Source organism: Delphinapterus leucas, chromosome 8 (genome assembly GCF_059928025.1).
Source record: "Delphinapterus leucas isolate spDelLeu-1000000601 "Yukka" chromosome 8, BTC_Dleu_Yukka2, whole genome shotgun sequence".
Taxonomy (NCBI): domain Eukaryota; kingdom Metazoa; phylum Chordata; class Mammalia; order Artiodactyla; family Monodontidae; genus Delphinapterus; species Delphinapterus leucas.
The window spans coordinates 72,160,717-72,176,001 of record NC_143136.1 but is presented as its reverse complement, the minus strand read 5'-3'; the positions used below and the strand labels follow the sequence as shown (position 1 = coordinate 72,176,001).

Genomic DNA, 15,285 nt, shown 5'->3' with positions numbered 1-15,285 from the left:
TGGTTGAGCATTTTAACCTTTTGAAACATTTTCATGCGTATGATCTCATTTTAACCTCACCATAATCCTATGAGGCAGAAGGAAAATTATGATTGTCTCTATTCTGCAGATAAAGAAACTGAAGAAAAAGTGGGCATTATTTTGTTGTTTGAAATCACAAAACTATTTCATGGGTTAACAAGAATCTAGGTCTCCTTAGTCCGTAGCTATGACCTCTTTCAATGGAGCTAATAAAGTTAAAGGGAATAATAAGCATATGTAGCTGAATCTAAGTAAGGAACAAAGGCAAACCATTAAAGGACACATATAGGAAACAAGGTTTCAGTGGTAAGTTCTTTGCGCTGATCGGTGAGGTTGTGTACTTAATCCTCAAGCTCAAAGGGAGCTGTGGTCATAATTTCAGAAATGTGTATAATTATTTAAAAATTCAATTTCTGCAAAAAGCAGAAATTTCACTCATTTAATATTATGGGATTCCCCCTACCCCCATCAAAAATTATCAAACTTGTGACAATGAATCATGTAGTATGGCATAATCAAATGGACAAGATCCTTCCAAAAACGAAGGCATATTTATCCTCTCTTGGACTGACTTATAAACAACATGTTTTCTCCTATTCAAATTAATTTTCAAAAAACTGTTTACCTTTCAGGGAATTAAGGTTTTCCTATATTTCTCATGAACATACAGATTCTTTTATACCTGTATAAACTGTAAAATTAATGACAGAACTAACAAACAGGAAAAAGTTTACTTAAGAAATTTGAAAAAAATGTCAAAGCTCCTCGTTACTGAAATATAGTAAATTGAGGTCTTGTGAGTGTTTACCACAAAGTTATATGTATAGCTACACGAATTAACTAACAAAAGGCAATGCTCCAGAGTGTAGCGAAATCTACTTCATTTAGGTTATGTTACTACTTTTTGGTTCAAAGACTGTACTTTTTAAAAAGTGGATACCTGCGGTCCATCTCTGGCTTCATAGAAGTCACCCAATCTTATTTTTGCACTGAAGCTGAAATTGTCCCTTGAGATATCCATTATTCCATTTCTGCTGAGATACTGAAAAAATCACATATTTTTCCACTTCAGGTTTTAATAATTACAACCCAGCTCTGATGTATAGCTATCTTCAGGACACTACTGTTTTGCATATTCTATCAAGGGGCTATGGATTTACAGGAGATCAATTTAGGTTAAGCACATTCATTAGTCCCATACAAGAGAATATTTTGTGCCAAGGAACTTTATCTGAGAAAGAAGTGTACTTCTTTTTCCATAAGCATGCTTAATAGGCACCAAATGTGTGTCATTTGGTGAAAAGTATGTACCTTTATTACTTCAGGGTACTGCCTAAGTTTCTTTCCACATGGAGCATAATATGCTACTTCTCCTTGAAGGCGCCCTCCAAAGTTTCTTATTCTTGTCTCTCTCTGCCAGCTACACATAATAGAAATGAGGGTTATCACATACGTAATTTTAAGAAAGCTTTTAAAAACAAAAATTTAAAAAAGTTTGAGAACACATGCTCTTTAGAAAACATGAAAAATACAAAGAAAATAAACAGCCAGTCATGCAATTCAGATACATTTACTATTAAAATAATTTAGATATTTTTGCTAAGTAATTCAACTAAAAATTAATCAAGGACTCAATTTACAAATATTAAACTCCATTAAATTTTTTAAGAGATCATACTGGCATTACGTTGGGTATTCGGACATGTTCAGGCACATGTGTCAATGTGTGCTGGTTTTTTTACAGCTGAAAAGCTTTAAATGAGAAGAGTACAGTAAACCTGGCTCTCTGCTCTTTGGGGATCATGAAAATTCTCAGTTCCTATTCAACCATTTTAGCCAAACTCTGCTCAAGTCCCTCAGTTTCGCCCACAGTGGCTTTCACCTTCCTTTAAATCTATCTTCACAAAAACCTCTGACACTCTTAACTGTGTCTCTGCTCTTTGCCAAATGATTTGCTCTTGTGACTTTTTCAGTCATATTCCCACCTGGATGCATATGTTCCCATCTGTCATAGTTAGTCTTAATTTTTTTTCTGGTATATCAACTTCAGATATATCAGCTTTGCTCCTCTGCTCTAACAAATAACTATGCAGTATATTCACTTCTCTTATTAATAGTAGAGAATGAGAAATCAAACATGCCTAAATATGTGGGGGGAAATATAAAGATATATCTTATTTTGCATACCCATATTCCAAAGGAATACGCAGCTCACGTTCATCTGTTACTCTTCTTCTTTTGGAAGTGCCTTCAAGAAAATTCAACCAGTTAACATAAAAGATTCGTTTACATACATGAAAAATTTTTGATAGTTTTGAAACTTTTCTTTGAATAATATATCTTAATGACTTGAATTATTTAGTGTATTTCTGCAACTTGTGCATTATTTTTAGATTCTTTTCAACAAAACACATTGTATATAAAGTAAAGGGTGTTTTTCTTTTTTCTTTGGTCTGCATGACAGAATAACTAGTATTCCTCTCTAATGAAAAGACAATGCAAAGGAAAAAATGTACAGCTTTCCCGTCATTTTGTTATTAATGAAATGGCTAAAGAAGGAGGAGGAAAATAGCAGATAGAGGTTTTGGAAAACTATGTACAGTTGTTTTCTTTGAAAATATGAGTTTTAAGATGCTGAAAAATTTCAACATCTGGATCGTACATTTTAAAATAATATAACTTCTATAGCCATATGAATCTATAGTCAAAAACACTTTTAATTAATCTAGAGTACAAAGAATAGGATTATGATTATATGGAAAATTTTTCATAGATAATGATCAAGCTTCACCAGTGCAAATGCACAACATCTTATATTAGTAGGATATCATATTGGTTTGTGGCAAATGAAAACAAAACTAGAAAATTTCAAGAAAACAGTGAAATATGTAAAACAATATTTTACTATACACATCTGTATTTTCTTAGCTATTGAATGAGAATAGAGGTTAATTTGGGAGTATTAATGTAAAACCTTTTAATGAAGACCTCTGCAAGTTTATAAAAGGTCAAATAGAAAAAAAAGATACGGCATGTTAAAGGAATAATAATGCTAACTCACTAATACAAATGACATTGGCTATGTGTTGGGCAGATATGCAATTGTACCTTAAGTAACCAAGTGAGCTCATTTTTATAAATTACAAAAAAAGTCCACTGTCAAACTCTAAATTCTAGAAGCATAAACTGAACACAAAAACAGGAAAGTATGCAAACTCGAAAGCTGCCATCAATCAGGTTCTTAAATTGGAAGCACAGAGAATAAAAATGGTAATGAGTCATATCCTTTGAAAATACACGCTGACCTTTCTTAGCCAACCTAAAATCTAGCCCTTGATTCCAGTGAGATCATCCCCAGAACACTGTATAAATAAGAATTCTTGTTATGGTTTGACTTCTACTTCACAATAATAAAAATAAAGTGTAGGTACCAGAGTGTGGACTTGAAGTAAGTGTGGAAGAAGGTGTGCCAAGGAAAGCAGGTGACTGGGATTCAGAACATAAGGCAGCAGGAGCAGAGCCTGGGGCTTTTGCTATGTGGAGGTTACGAGGTGTTGAGTGAGCTGTGAGACTGATGGAAGGGCTTTTGACAGAGGAAGCTGTTTTATTCAGTTTCATTGAAGTTTTCTCTCCTTCAGTATCGCTATCTGATTCATCTTGGTCTTTATCACCATCATCATCCTCTTCTGATCCTTCTGTATCTGATTCTGAATTACTATCTGATTCTGGGAAGTAAAAGAAGCATTTGTATATTATAACTAGATAATCACCAACAGTTTGCAGTTTGTATCTAAATGGAATAGTTCAGGAATCAGCATCTGTGACTGAGAACTCAAGTGAGCAACTTTTCTGAAGAGTAAATGTAAAAATTACTATCTTAAAAGCTATTTGAGTACAATGTATGCAGGCCATAAATCCTCAAAATTCTTCATTAAAAGTAACTGTTTTACTCAAATTATAAAACTTAAATCATAAAACAGTTCTTCTCACATGACAGTATTCACACGATGAGTTTCTGCTCAGTGGTTTCAAAAGCACTTTTAATTTAATAAAGAAGCCAAAGTATAGAGGAAACAGAATTGATTATTTAAATTAATAGATTCTAGTAGCTTAAGAAGTATACTAGGTTCAGTATGAGGAAGAGAACTCTGGAACTATCATTATCCTTTCTTCTGGGCTTTGAGGCCAAAGAAAACAATTTTTGCGGGGAGATGCTTGGCTTTGGGGGTTACAGTTATTCTATTTAGCTGCAAGATTTCATCAAGTTTCTCAGGCTTTACAAAAGACTAGGATTACAGAAATAACTGTGGGGAATAATTTAATGATTTAATAATTTAAGTTCATGCTAGCAATGTAGTCCTATAAATGCATCCATTCCTATAGATATGTAAAATCTATTTCTGGGTTAAACTTGATAACACAGGACTAATACTTGGACTGTATCTTAATCGTTCCCAGAACAACAGCTTCTGTGGAATTGTTTCTTGTGTAGTACTAGCTGTCTACACTGAAGTTCATTATAAAAATTATCTTTGAAAGTGATTAATGTTGATATCCATGATCTATCATGCAAAGTTGTGTTTATGGGAACCCTAGGAAAAATATCAGGAAAAGCTGTTCTTACCCTGAGCAAATAGGTTGTTTTTACCTTATAGACACTTTTTAAATTGTATAATTGACTAGATTTTCCTCTTCATATTGGTAGATAGAAAATTTACAATTGGATTTGTGGCTGACTAGGAACAAATCCAAAACCTTTCCTAATATGTATTTCATCTTTGTATTTAAATTTTAAGCTATCTTATATTTTATGTTTTCAATCTTCTGTGGAACAAGAAGGAGAGTTAAGAGGAAATAAAACAAAAAGAAATTAAAAAGAAAACTAGAAAGTAAATCAAAATAAAATCAGGGGGTACTCTATATATGTTGTTAAATACATTCTGTGTTGCTAACAAATATTCATAGGGATATAGGTTTTTGGTATTTTCTGAATGACTGTGACTACAGTTTTACCTTTATTCAAAATATCTAGTGACACAATATAACAAGCAGCAGAAGAGATGAAAAAGAAAGGACAAATGAGTGGTCATGAATTAAATGAAAATTAAGCAAGTTCCTGAATTTCTTAATTCATGAATTATTTATATTCAATTTAAAGTTCTTTGTTTAATGTTAAATGAATAACAGAGCTGAGAACTTAATTTAGGATTTCCAATTTCAATTATTCCTGTATTTTACCACTCATTATAGAAAGGCGCATAGCTGTGTGAAACACAGTGAATGACCATGATTTTCAGTCTGTGAATGAAGAACCTCTTTAAAATGCTTTGGTTCACATAGCATTTAGAGAAATACTTTAAACTTAAAAGTAGAAAATAACCTGATTGGCTGTCATCAGATTCATCATCTTCATCTTCCTCATCTTCTTCCTCATCATCTTCCTCTTCCTCTTCATTTGAATCTTCAGAATCTTTGCTACTAGGAATGTCTGAATCTGCTCCTCTGAACTGTTCCCCTAAAGATTTTGCAGGATGCGAGTGATGCTGTGTTTTTACTGTGTTCACATTATTGCTAACTGCTTTTTCCTTCCCTTGACTATGCAGTATGGGAGAGGCAGAGGGCATGACAGTTGTCTGATTGCCAGGGGTTCTTCTCCCACTTGTACTCAGATTTACAGGTGAGGAAAAAGGGGTGCTACTTGAAGTAGCAATGTTTTCATTAATTTTACTCTGCATTTTAGTTTTGGTGGTAAGTGCCAGAGGAGCTTCTTGAATGACACTTTGAATAACTCCATTTGGTTGATGATTACCTAAAAGTGCATTTGTCAAGAAAGGATTAGGGTGGTTGTTTTCTAATGTTTGTTTTGGATGTGCTGGTGAACTAGAGGTTGCTTTTGGATTTGACAAAGCTGCAATAACCTTCTTCAGGCTCTTAGATGACTCCTGTTTCTTTAACTGAGCTGGGAATGTCTGTTTATATTGTTCCTGTTGAAACATAAGTTTAAAAAAAACAAAACAATAATGTACCATAAGAACAAAAATTACTCTTTTTTTGCCTTCTGTATCTGACACAGCTACTCATATACAAATTTAAATCATGATATACAAGTGCTATAAAAGTAGTGGCAATAATGAATAGCTGGTTCCTGAATCTTGCTAGACATAATATATTTAAAAATTCAATTAGCCTTTCTGCTTCAAAACATGTTTACTGACTGCCCACCTCTTATTACTACAGCTCCCGTTTTTCTCAATAACCCAAACTTGAAACTCTCAAAACATCTTTTACTTTTCTTTTTTCCAAGTCAGCCATATTACTATGTGGTTTGGATTCTCTCACTGAAATATTGCTCAAATTTAAGCTGTACTATCACTTCTTCCTAACCAACTCCCAATATATGCTATATGCCAATGCCAATTCTCTCGTTATATAAGCCGTATTTTATTATATTAGCTCTTTGGTCAAAACCTTTAGTGCCTCTTCCATCATTGCCAACTTTATAAACCCTAAACAGTTAAATCTGATCCTCAAGTTACTTTTTACTACCTTTGTTGTCCAAGTGGACTATTTGCCATGCCCTGTGCATGTCATACTTTCACCACCTCCACATTTTGCCATCACCATTTTCTTTGCGTGAAACATCTTCCTCTAATAAATTTCAAGCAGATGAAATCCTGTTCATTCTTCAAAATCCAACCCAAGAAGCTTTCCATGTTTGTCCCAGCCCAAAGCACTCATTGCCTCTATCCTTGAGCTCCCTTATACCCCCTTTTATTCTATCCTGTATTACCTACAGTAATCATGATTTGAGGTTAGTGGGAAGGCTGGCTCAACATTCTGTGGGATATACTTTTGAGTGCCTTCAGCACATTAACATTGGCAAGAGTTTAGAAAATAGTTTAGAAAAATTATACCTTCCTTGGGAAAAATTATTTTGTAAACCATTAAGCCATAAAATTTACATATGTAAATAAGGAACAAAAAATTATTTGGCTATCAGAATCTTCATGAAAAGAATAACATCATATGAATTTCATTAAATTTGTATAATTAAAATATAAAAAAACAAACCGAAATAGTATGATTAAAATATCAAGTTAATAGAAATAGAGTTGAATTTTGAAAGGTAAAATTCTGTAATGAAAATGGTTGCCTTGAAATTAAAATCAGCAGTACTGTCAGCATTGGACCCGGGCTGTTAACACTCAAGTCAGCAAAGCCTTGTGGTGGGTTATTTCACAAGTATAAATGCAGATGGAATGCCATATAGAATGACTTATTAAATATTTTAAAGCACCAGTACTAATAAGCAGTAAGAAATTCCCATATAAACTTCTTTATCTTATTTAACTTATCCTCACTGTATTTGTTTAGAAAATTAAGTTAGTACTTTGTAAACAAAGACTGTCACATTATATTTGTATTGATACATAAGGCAATGCCTCACAAAGAGAAACTGCTTAATTGGTATTTATTCAGTGAATAAAATATGGAATATTATACTACATAATTGTGTTTACCTTTTTAAAAGAATTTTATGGCAAAATTTTTACATAAGATACTTTAATATAATTTTACTTAATATTTATATGAAACATAAATATTTTATGTTATATTATGTGAGTATACATATAATGTACTTATACTTCGTATTTTATACATATACTGATTTAAATTTTCAGCAGAAAAATTTAGTGTATTTTCATTTCTTAGAACAAAATTTTGTCACATAATCATTTTGTATTCTTTTTTTAATAGGTAGTAAATATTCCTTCCAAATACATAGGATCAAAAGAGTAATGAAAATAAAAACGTTCCCTTTAGTTTTAAATTTTACATTTTAATTTTTTGAAATTGTTTCTCACTCTATAACTCTGAAGAATCACTTCTCATATGCTGACATCTGAAGGTTTTCGAAAATAACCAACGATCACTGTATTTTATCCCAAGACTAGTATCAGTAACTCTTTTACAGCAAACATCCTATCTTTTTTGATATTAGGGGTGTACATAAAGTAGGAGGGGAGAAAAAAGAGACCTGTATAGCAGCAAGTGTCCTGCTACTTTAAGATATCCCCTTGGGTGACAGGAGTATGAGAAGAGAGAGGTTCGAAGCTTTGTCCTACCACCAAGCTCTTGCTCCCCTAGTTCTTACCTGAGTCTCTGTAAGGCCATAAAAAATCCACTAGGCAAAACTTGATAAAGATTTTTCACTCCTGGTCTTTATATATGATTAATGTATATTGATTTAAATTAAATGTCTACAGTATAAGGGTATGAAAGGATCCAATGATTAAATAACACTGAAGAAAATCATAAGACTAGCGTGGGAGCCAGATACATAGCAGGAAGCATGAAACAATTGAGACTATCATAAGAAATCAAGCAAAGTTCTATGTTAGACTGTCACATAAAGAAAGAGAACTGATATAAGAGAAATATTTCTAAAAATACCCTTTAACTCAATAGTAGATACCAATAAAAAGTAGATAAAGTCATTGAGAGTTGAGTCTACTGTGAATGCCCATTCACATAAAATATTTCCCATTAACAACCATTATCATTTCAGAAACACCAAATTATTTCATCTTAATCATGGGCTTTGAAATCAGAATGATCTTGGTTTAAAACCTGTCTGCTCTTAACTTGTTATATGATGTTGAAAAGTGACTTAACCTCTCTGAGCCTTAGTTCCTTTACCTGACACAATTTTGTAAGGATTACATAAGATCCTATGTGTAGAAAGCCTAGCTTGGCTACATTTAAATAAGCAAGTGTTTAATAAATGACTTTCTAATAGGCAGTCATATGAAAATTTTAAATAAGAATTTAAGAAACTCTGAAAAAATTAAGAAAACATTCATTATGCAAGTAACTCGATGTGGCTCTATACATTCATTTGTCTTAAAGTAGAATATATATTAATGGAAAATTAAAATAACCCAGTGTGATTTTCAATTTGCTTAATTTCTCAAGGAGAGTCAATAATGTGATGCCAATAACTCCTTATGATTGACCCATGCATTACAAGTTCTCGTATGTGTGATATTCACTGGTCATTCCATTTAGATCAGTGGTTCTCAAATTTGGCTGCACATCTGAGTCACTTGGGAGGCTTTTTAGACATGTAATACCTCAGTCTCAACACAAGAGATCCTGATTTTAAATTGTTCTAAGGTGGTTAGTTCATTTTTAAAGTTTCCCAGGTGATTCTAATGTACACTTAGTCTTGAGAACTACTCATTTAGATTCTCAAAAGAGCCTGATTTGCTCAAGTCATTTTTCTTTGACCTTGTTCTGAAATTCTTCACTGTAAAATAAAAGTCAATGGACAAGGACATTGCAACTTTTTTGAGAAAGAAAGGCAGCATACCACAGTGATTAAGAACAAGGATTCTAGTACCACACCGCCTAGGTTTGAATTCTAGCTCCATCACCAACTAGCAGTGTGATCTTGGGAGAGTTATGTAAGTCTTATGAATCTCAATTTGATCATCTGAAAATGGACATAATATTATTAGTGGCACTTACAGATGTTAGTATCCAATGAGTAAATGCATGTTCAGCACTTAAAACAATGAATGGCTGGCAAAACAGTAAGTGCTCTACAGGTCTTTTCCAATGATTAGGATGCCTACTGATAATTTGTATAACCAAAAGACAGGAGACTGTGTTCAAAAATAATATTTTTTCTCTAGTCTGGGTGAGTTCTAGAATAAAAAGCACTGGTTATTTAATTACTAGGATTCTTCTGGACATATGACTGTAGACTATATAATATTATAATATAAAACTAACAGCAAGAAAATAAAGATGAAAAAAATTCTCTGATGAGAGTGGTTCTGGTGTTTATAGAAGTAACGTTACTAAAAATATTTTGTATAATTAATTAAGAATGGTAAAGGAAAAGCATTCTTTCTAAAGGATTTTTATACTTAAAATTGACAAATCATAGGACTACAGAGGTAAATGACTCAAGAGTTCATTTCTTTAAAAAAGAATATACTAATATTAGAAAAAAAAGGACATTGATTTTAAACAAAAGTAATTGTAAAGTATGTCCAATACAAACATGTTTCTCCCCTTACTGCTAAATCATTAAACCTGGGGAAAAATGACAAGACTGTGTTGCCAAAAATACATTCAACAGGTGTGTATGTAAATATAAAATCAGAGAAATTTAGTTTTCTGATGTGCATATTCTATTCCTGGTGACTAAGAAAGTATAACAATAAGAGTAGAATTCAGTTTAAACTTGTATAAGACTATATAAAAGCTGTTTTTATAATAGTAAAATTCTTCTATAAATAATATCTAACTCACCCGTTTGGAACGCAATTCACTGGTCAAAGGACTAGATTCTTCAGAGGTATTTTTATTCCCTGCTTTAAGTACATCAGGAGAAGGAACTATGAGTTTCATGTAAATTTCCTTTTTGGCTTGATTTACCAAAGATAAAGGTTTCACATTGGACACCAATCCCGTAGACTGTATTACACTTGTGTGTTTGTTCACAGATTCCTCCTTTGCCTGAGAGCTTTGGAAAATAAATGGAAGCTGCTGTGACAAAACCTGAGGCTGCTTCTGCTGGGATTGGAATGATGAGTGAGTCTGGGATTCAGACACAAGAGGTAATGGCTGGTGTATTCTTTTTTCCTGGGCTTTTTCAGTTGCTTTCTGTCCTTCTGCTTTTGGGTCTGAAACACCATGTAATAGCACCTGTAAATACAAATTAAAAGGCAACTTCTTAACGTCTATTAAAACGAAGAGCATCAAGGAGTAAAACATGGAGGAAAAAAAGGGTACTTAAAAAAGTGTTCCTAATGACTTACAATAGATATATAAAACTCACTAAAAAATACACAAAATGTTCCTTTAAAAATGTTTCACCACCTCCTTTTTTTTCTTATGCAAAAGGAAGAACTAAAGGCAATGATTAACTTTAAACTTTATAGACTTTGAGAGTTAAGATAAGACAGTTAATTCCTAAATTTGAATAATGTGTAGATATTGCCAATGAAATGATTTGTACCTACCTGGTTGTTACTTTTATGTTGTGCTTCACTCTCTGAATCAGAATCATCATCTTCACTTTCTTCAATACTTTGATCTTCTTCTTCTTCATCTTCCTCTAGATCATCTGAATCACTACTACTAATGCCTTCACTTGATGTGTCTGATGAGGTGCCTGAATCACTATCACTGTTGCTAGAACTTTCCATAGCTTTCTTCCTTGGTTTCTGGATAAAGACAAGATTTTTAAAAAGACTTCTATTTTTGGAAAAAATTCAAGTTTCAGTAAGAGGTATGCTCTTTTAATTTTTTAATGATATTTTCAATCTCAAAACATTTTTCTAAAATGTCATTTTAGAAAAAAGTAAAAAGTCACATGTTTTAAGGGTATTTATTCAACCAACTGATCAAATTAACTTATCTGACAGGAATTCTCCAGTAAAAAGTATAAACTCTGTCAATATGCTATACAGTATTCTGTATAGAATATTGAAAACATCAATATAGTGTGTATATATGTACATATGTATACATATATACACACTCATATGACTGCCATGCTTCGAAATGTAGGACAGATTAAAAAGAGCAATTTATGATAGGGTTACATACACTGATGTTCTACATTTAGCTTTTAGTCTTCTTTCTTTGTGCAAATAGTGAGTCAGTAGCCAAACACACCTTTCTAGGTGCTGGACTCCAATGAAGTCTAAGATGAGCCTCTGCCTTCAAGAAACTTACATTCTAGTGGTGGTGGCGGTGGACTAGACAGAGAGTAATTTCAAAACAAATAATCCCATATAGTAAAAAGTACTGGAGAGAAGACAAAATAGGTAGAAAAAGGCTTAAGGGGCTGCTTTAGTTAGGGTCAAGGAATTTAAGTTTTTTAATATTTCTGAATCAAAAAGATAGAAAAATATGATAAAGAAGGAGATTAATTTCTGGAACATTTAAAATCCTATAGGGCAATGAAAATCCAAAGCTGGAAAGGGACATTTGGTCGCATAAAAGGAAAGTTGTGTGTTTAAAGGACAGACAATGGTAGTGGATAAAAAGATGAAAAATAATGAGATGAATTATAACTAATAACGATATAACAATGAAAAAGTTAAAATTCTGCCAATAGGAAGACTATAAAGGAGAAATGTCAAAACGACAGAGCAACAAGATTGAGTACAATCCGAAGTTACTTAGGAACATTTCTATAGTGTTTGCTGGTAGATAAAATAGAGAACAAGATACAGAAAAATCAGCAATAAATTACAAAAGCAGCAAATTAGAAAAGTTATGGCCTTAATAGAAATACAGCCTTTCATAACTACTGGGTTTGGAGAATAAAAGACAGTAATACACCTCTACAACAGGATGCCAGGTTGAAACCGTAGTTACAGATTGCAAACCTACACTCTTTCCTTTGTGTCTTCTAAAATTTGATTTAAATCATATAAAATACATGAGTGAGGAGAGTCACTCCTGTTATATTCTGTTTGCCATGGTACTGTGTTAACTGCTCCAAACTAGCAACTGTAATGCTTCCTCCACAGACACACCCTTCAATAAGCTAATATTTCCATCACTCCCTGAGCTACCTTCTTCCCTCACAGTAAAGCAGAAAGTGAATTGGAATAAAGGAAATCAAAGGATGAGAAAGACCAAAGTAGAGGTTAAAGGGAAACAATAGTAGTATAACAACATTAAGCCTATCATTTATTTGGCAGAGAAACCGCTCCTTCTTTGCAACCAAAATCTGCTGTTGAGTTTTCTAAGCATGTATAGCAAGACTATGAAAGTCATTTCATTTGACTATGAAAGTCAAATCCAAAGTTATCACTTTCGGATTTAGTAGAGGCTAAGTAAGGAAGGGAATGAGGGAGCTACCGTGATTTGGCAGAAAAAAATAAACTCCTATTTCAATGTCCAAGTAATCTGTGTAGTTTTAATTTAAAGGCAGCATGACAGATGGGTCCTATACTCCCCAAGAGTGGGTCTAGAGATGCGGGTTCTAAAGCTTTAGGGAGCATAATATTCAGCACAGAAGTTGCTGCAAGCAGCAGATTCCTGGGTCCCAATTCCAAACAGGCACAGGGATCTGTATGAAACAAGCCCTTAATGTGATTCTGGCGCAGGTGGTCTTTGCAGAGCATACTCTGACAGTGTGCAAAGGGTTTGTGTTTTATAAGGTAACAAATTTAGTACCCATGTTAAAAAAAAAAGTAGACATGAGTAGACAAGTCCAAGTATTGGAGAAAAATGAATTTCAATATCACAAATTCCATCTCCTTGGTCCCTATTAACATGTGCGGGGGGTGAGGGTGGTCCTTTTGCCTGCTCACAATTAGGTAGTCTGTCTTTTTTCTGTCATTTATACATTTTAAAAATGAGTCTTCTTAGGTTCATAAAAAAATGATCAAAGGAGAGTTTGTTAATAATAAACTCCACCCCCCAACCAACCTGGGAAAGCTTTTCAGAACCCTCTCCTTGAACTTTCATTTCACTGTATATTTCTTACATTCAATAGCAAAACAAATACATATTCAAGGCTATTATGTACCAGGCACAGTTGCTCTAGTCTCTGGGGATACAAGGGTGTGATAAACAAACAGCAACTCTGCTCTCATGGGAACAGGGAGAAGAGAATCAACAAACAATATAAATAAGGGTTTTTCAGTGATAAATACCATGACTAAAACAGGATAATTGAGTAGACAGTGTGTGCTGGATGGACATTTAGATGTAGTTGTCAGGTAAGACTCTTCTGAGCTGAGACCTAAATGGAGAGCAAGAGCCAGTCATAGAAAGATAAAAGGGCCTTTCAAGACAGGGGAAACAGCAAAGGCAAAAGCCACGAGCTGGAAACAAGTTTGACATGTTCAAAGAATGGAAAAGTCAGCTAGGCCTGCTACAGCACAGAAACCTGGGAGAGAACAGTAGGAAATAAGGCTGGATGGACTGGCAGGGGTGAGACCACACATGGTCTTATGGGCCATGGCAAGGATTTTATTCTTAGTGGGATAGGAAACTATTAGACAGAATGATAACACAGGATGTTTTAAAACGATAAAAAATCACTTGTTTTTTAAAAGACTGTTACAGCTGCTGTGGTAACAATAATTTGTATGGCAGCAGGAGTGGAACTTAACCTTGAATTGTCTTATTTTTTTTCTCAACAGGCTGTATGTTAGTATATTTTAGTTTGTGTTGACTTACTTTAATTGTTTAATTTAAAATACTTATATTTATTCTAAATATACATGTAGACTATGAGAGGGAACTGGACTTAATCAATGATTTTCAATGAGTACTACTGAGATAAGTAACCCTGCCTCCCAGGAGGGATTATCAAAATCAGCTGAAGAACATTTTTCAAGCTACACATGAAAAGGGCTGATGAAGCAATTTTTTTTTTTTAAGTTTTTAAAACTGAAAAACATTGGGTAATAAAAGTATAGGATTTTCTTCTTCAGTTTCAACTCCCTTCATCTTCATTTAACAACCTACTAACGCAAATTCATTCCAGACCATGTATTATCCAAAGATACGCTTCTGAAATCTTAAGTTCTAGTATCCCTCACATTGACAGTCAATCTCTCTCTAGTGTTACTTCTATGTAGATGTAAATCAACACCCCTATGGTACCTGGAATTTCTTTATATCATTAAAGAGGTACCTCTGCAAGTTTTTAATACCTGATCCTGGAAATATTTTCTACTTTAACAGCACCAATTTTGTTTAGGAATGTCAATACTGATTCCTTACTAGAACTAAGGACACGATCTGTTTCAAATCCATTCCTCCAAAGTCTTGCCTTGTACCTTACAGAGGCACTAGAGATACTAGATGTTACTAGATTTAGCACTACTGCTAAGAGGTAGGATAGTGTAAAGTTTAAAAACATGGACGCTTAACTTTTAGAAATACATATAGATATAAATATATTCCATGATACTATGTCTACAACCTGCTTCAAAGTACCATGGGAGCAAGGAATGGGTGGTGTTTTTGGACAGCGTCTGGTGTGCAGAGAAGCTAGAAGCAGTCCAGAGACAGGCTTTGGAGCTCGTACTAATGGGAATGCCCTTGAAACAAATCATAAGGGAAAAGAGTAAAGAGCAGTTGAAGAGGAACAGGTGGAAAGTATGACCCTAAAACCTGTGTCCCTGGAAGGAAACAACCAAGAGTCTTTTATCACATTTGCTCGAGTGCTCAGTGGGGTGGCTTGAAGAGGAAAGTAAATGTTTGTCTTGGGGCCTA

General features: G+C 33.7%; 1 protein-coding gene across 15 annotated transcripts in view; it reads right to left on the bottom strand.

Moving 5' to 3' along the window:
* BAZ2B (bromodomain adjacent to zinc finger domain 2B) overlaps positions 1-15,285 on the bottom strand; it is a 385,114-nt gene that overhangs the window by 89,204 nt on the left and 280,625 nt on the right. For 11 of the 15 annotated variants that reach the window (XM_089915998.1, XM_089915997.1, XM_089916000.1 and 8 more), the window contains 7 exons: positions 11,058-11,261; positions 10,345-10,740; positions 5,402-6,005; positions 3,453-3,746; positions 2,209-2,269; positions 1,333-1,441; positions 962-1,063 (listed from right to left, as the gene is read on the bottom strand). In XM_089915998.1, the coding sequence (XP_089772124.1) occupies positions 962-1,063; positions 1,333-1,441; positions 2,209-2,269; positions 3,453-3,746; positions 5,402-6,005; positions 10,345-10,740; positions 11,058-11,261 (1,770 nt within the window). The remainder of the gene's footprint in view (positions 1-961; positions 1,064-1,332; positions 1,442-2,208; positions 2,270-3,452; positions 3,747-5,401; positions 6,006-10,344; positions 10,741-11,057; positions 11,262-15,285) is intronic. The other 4 variants (XM_089916003.1, XM_089916009.1, XM_089916010.1 and 1 more) reach the window with 2 other exon arrangements.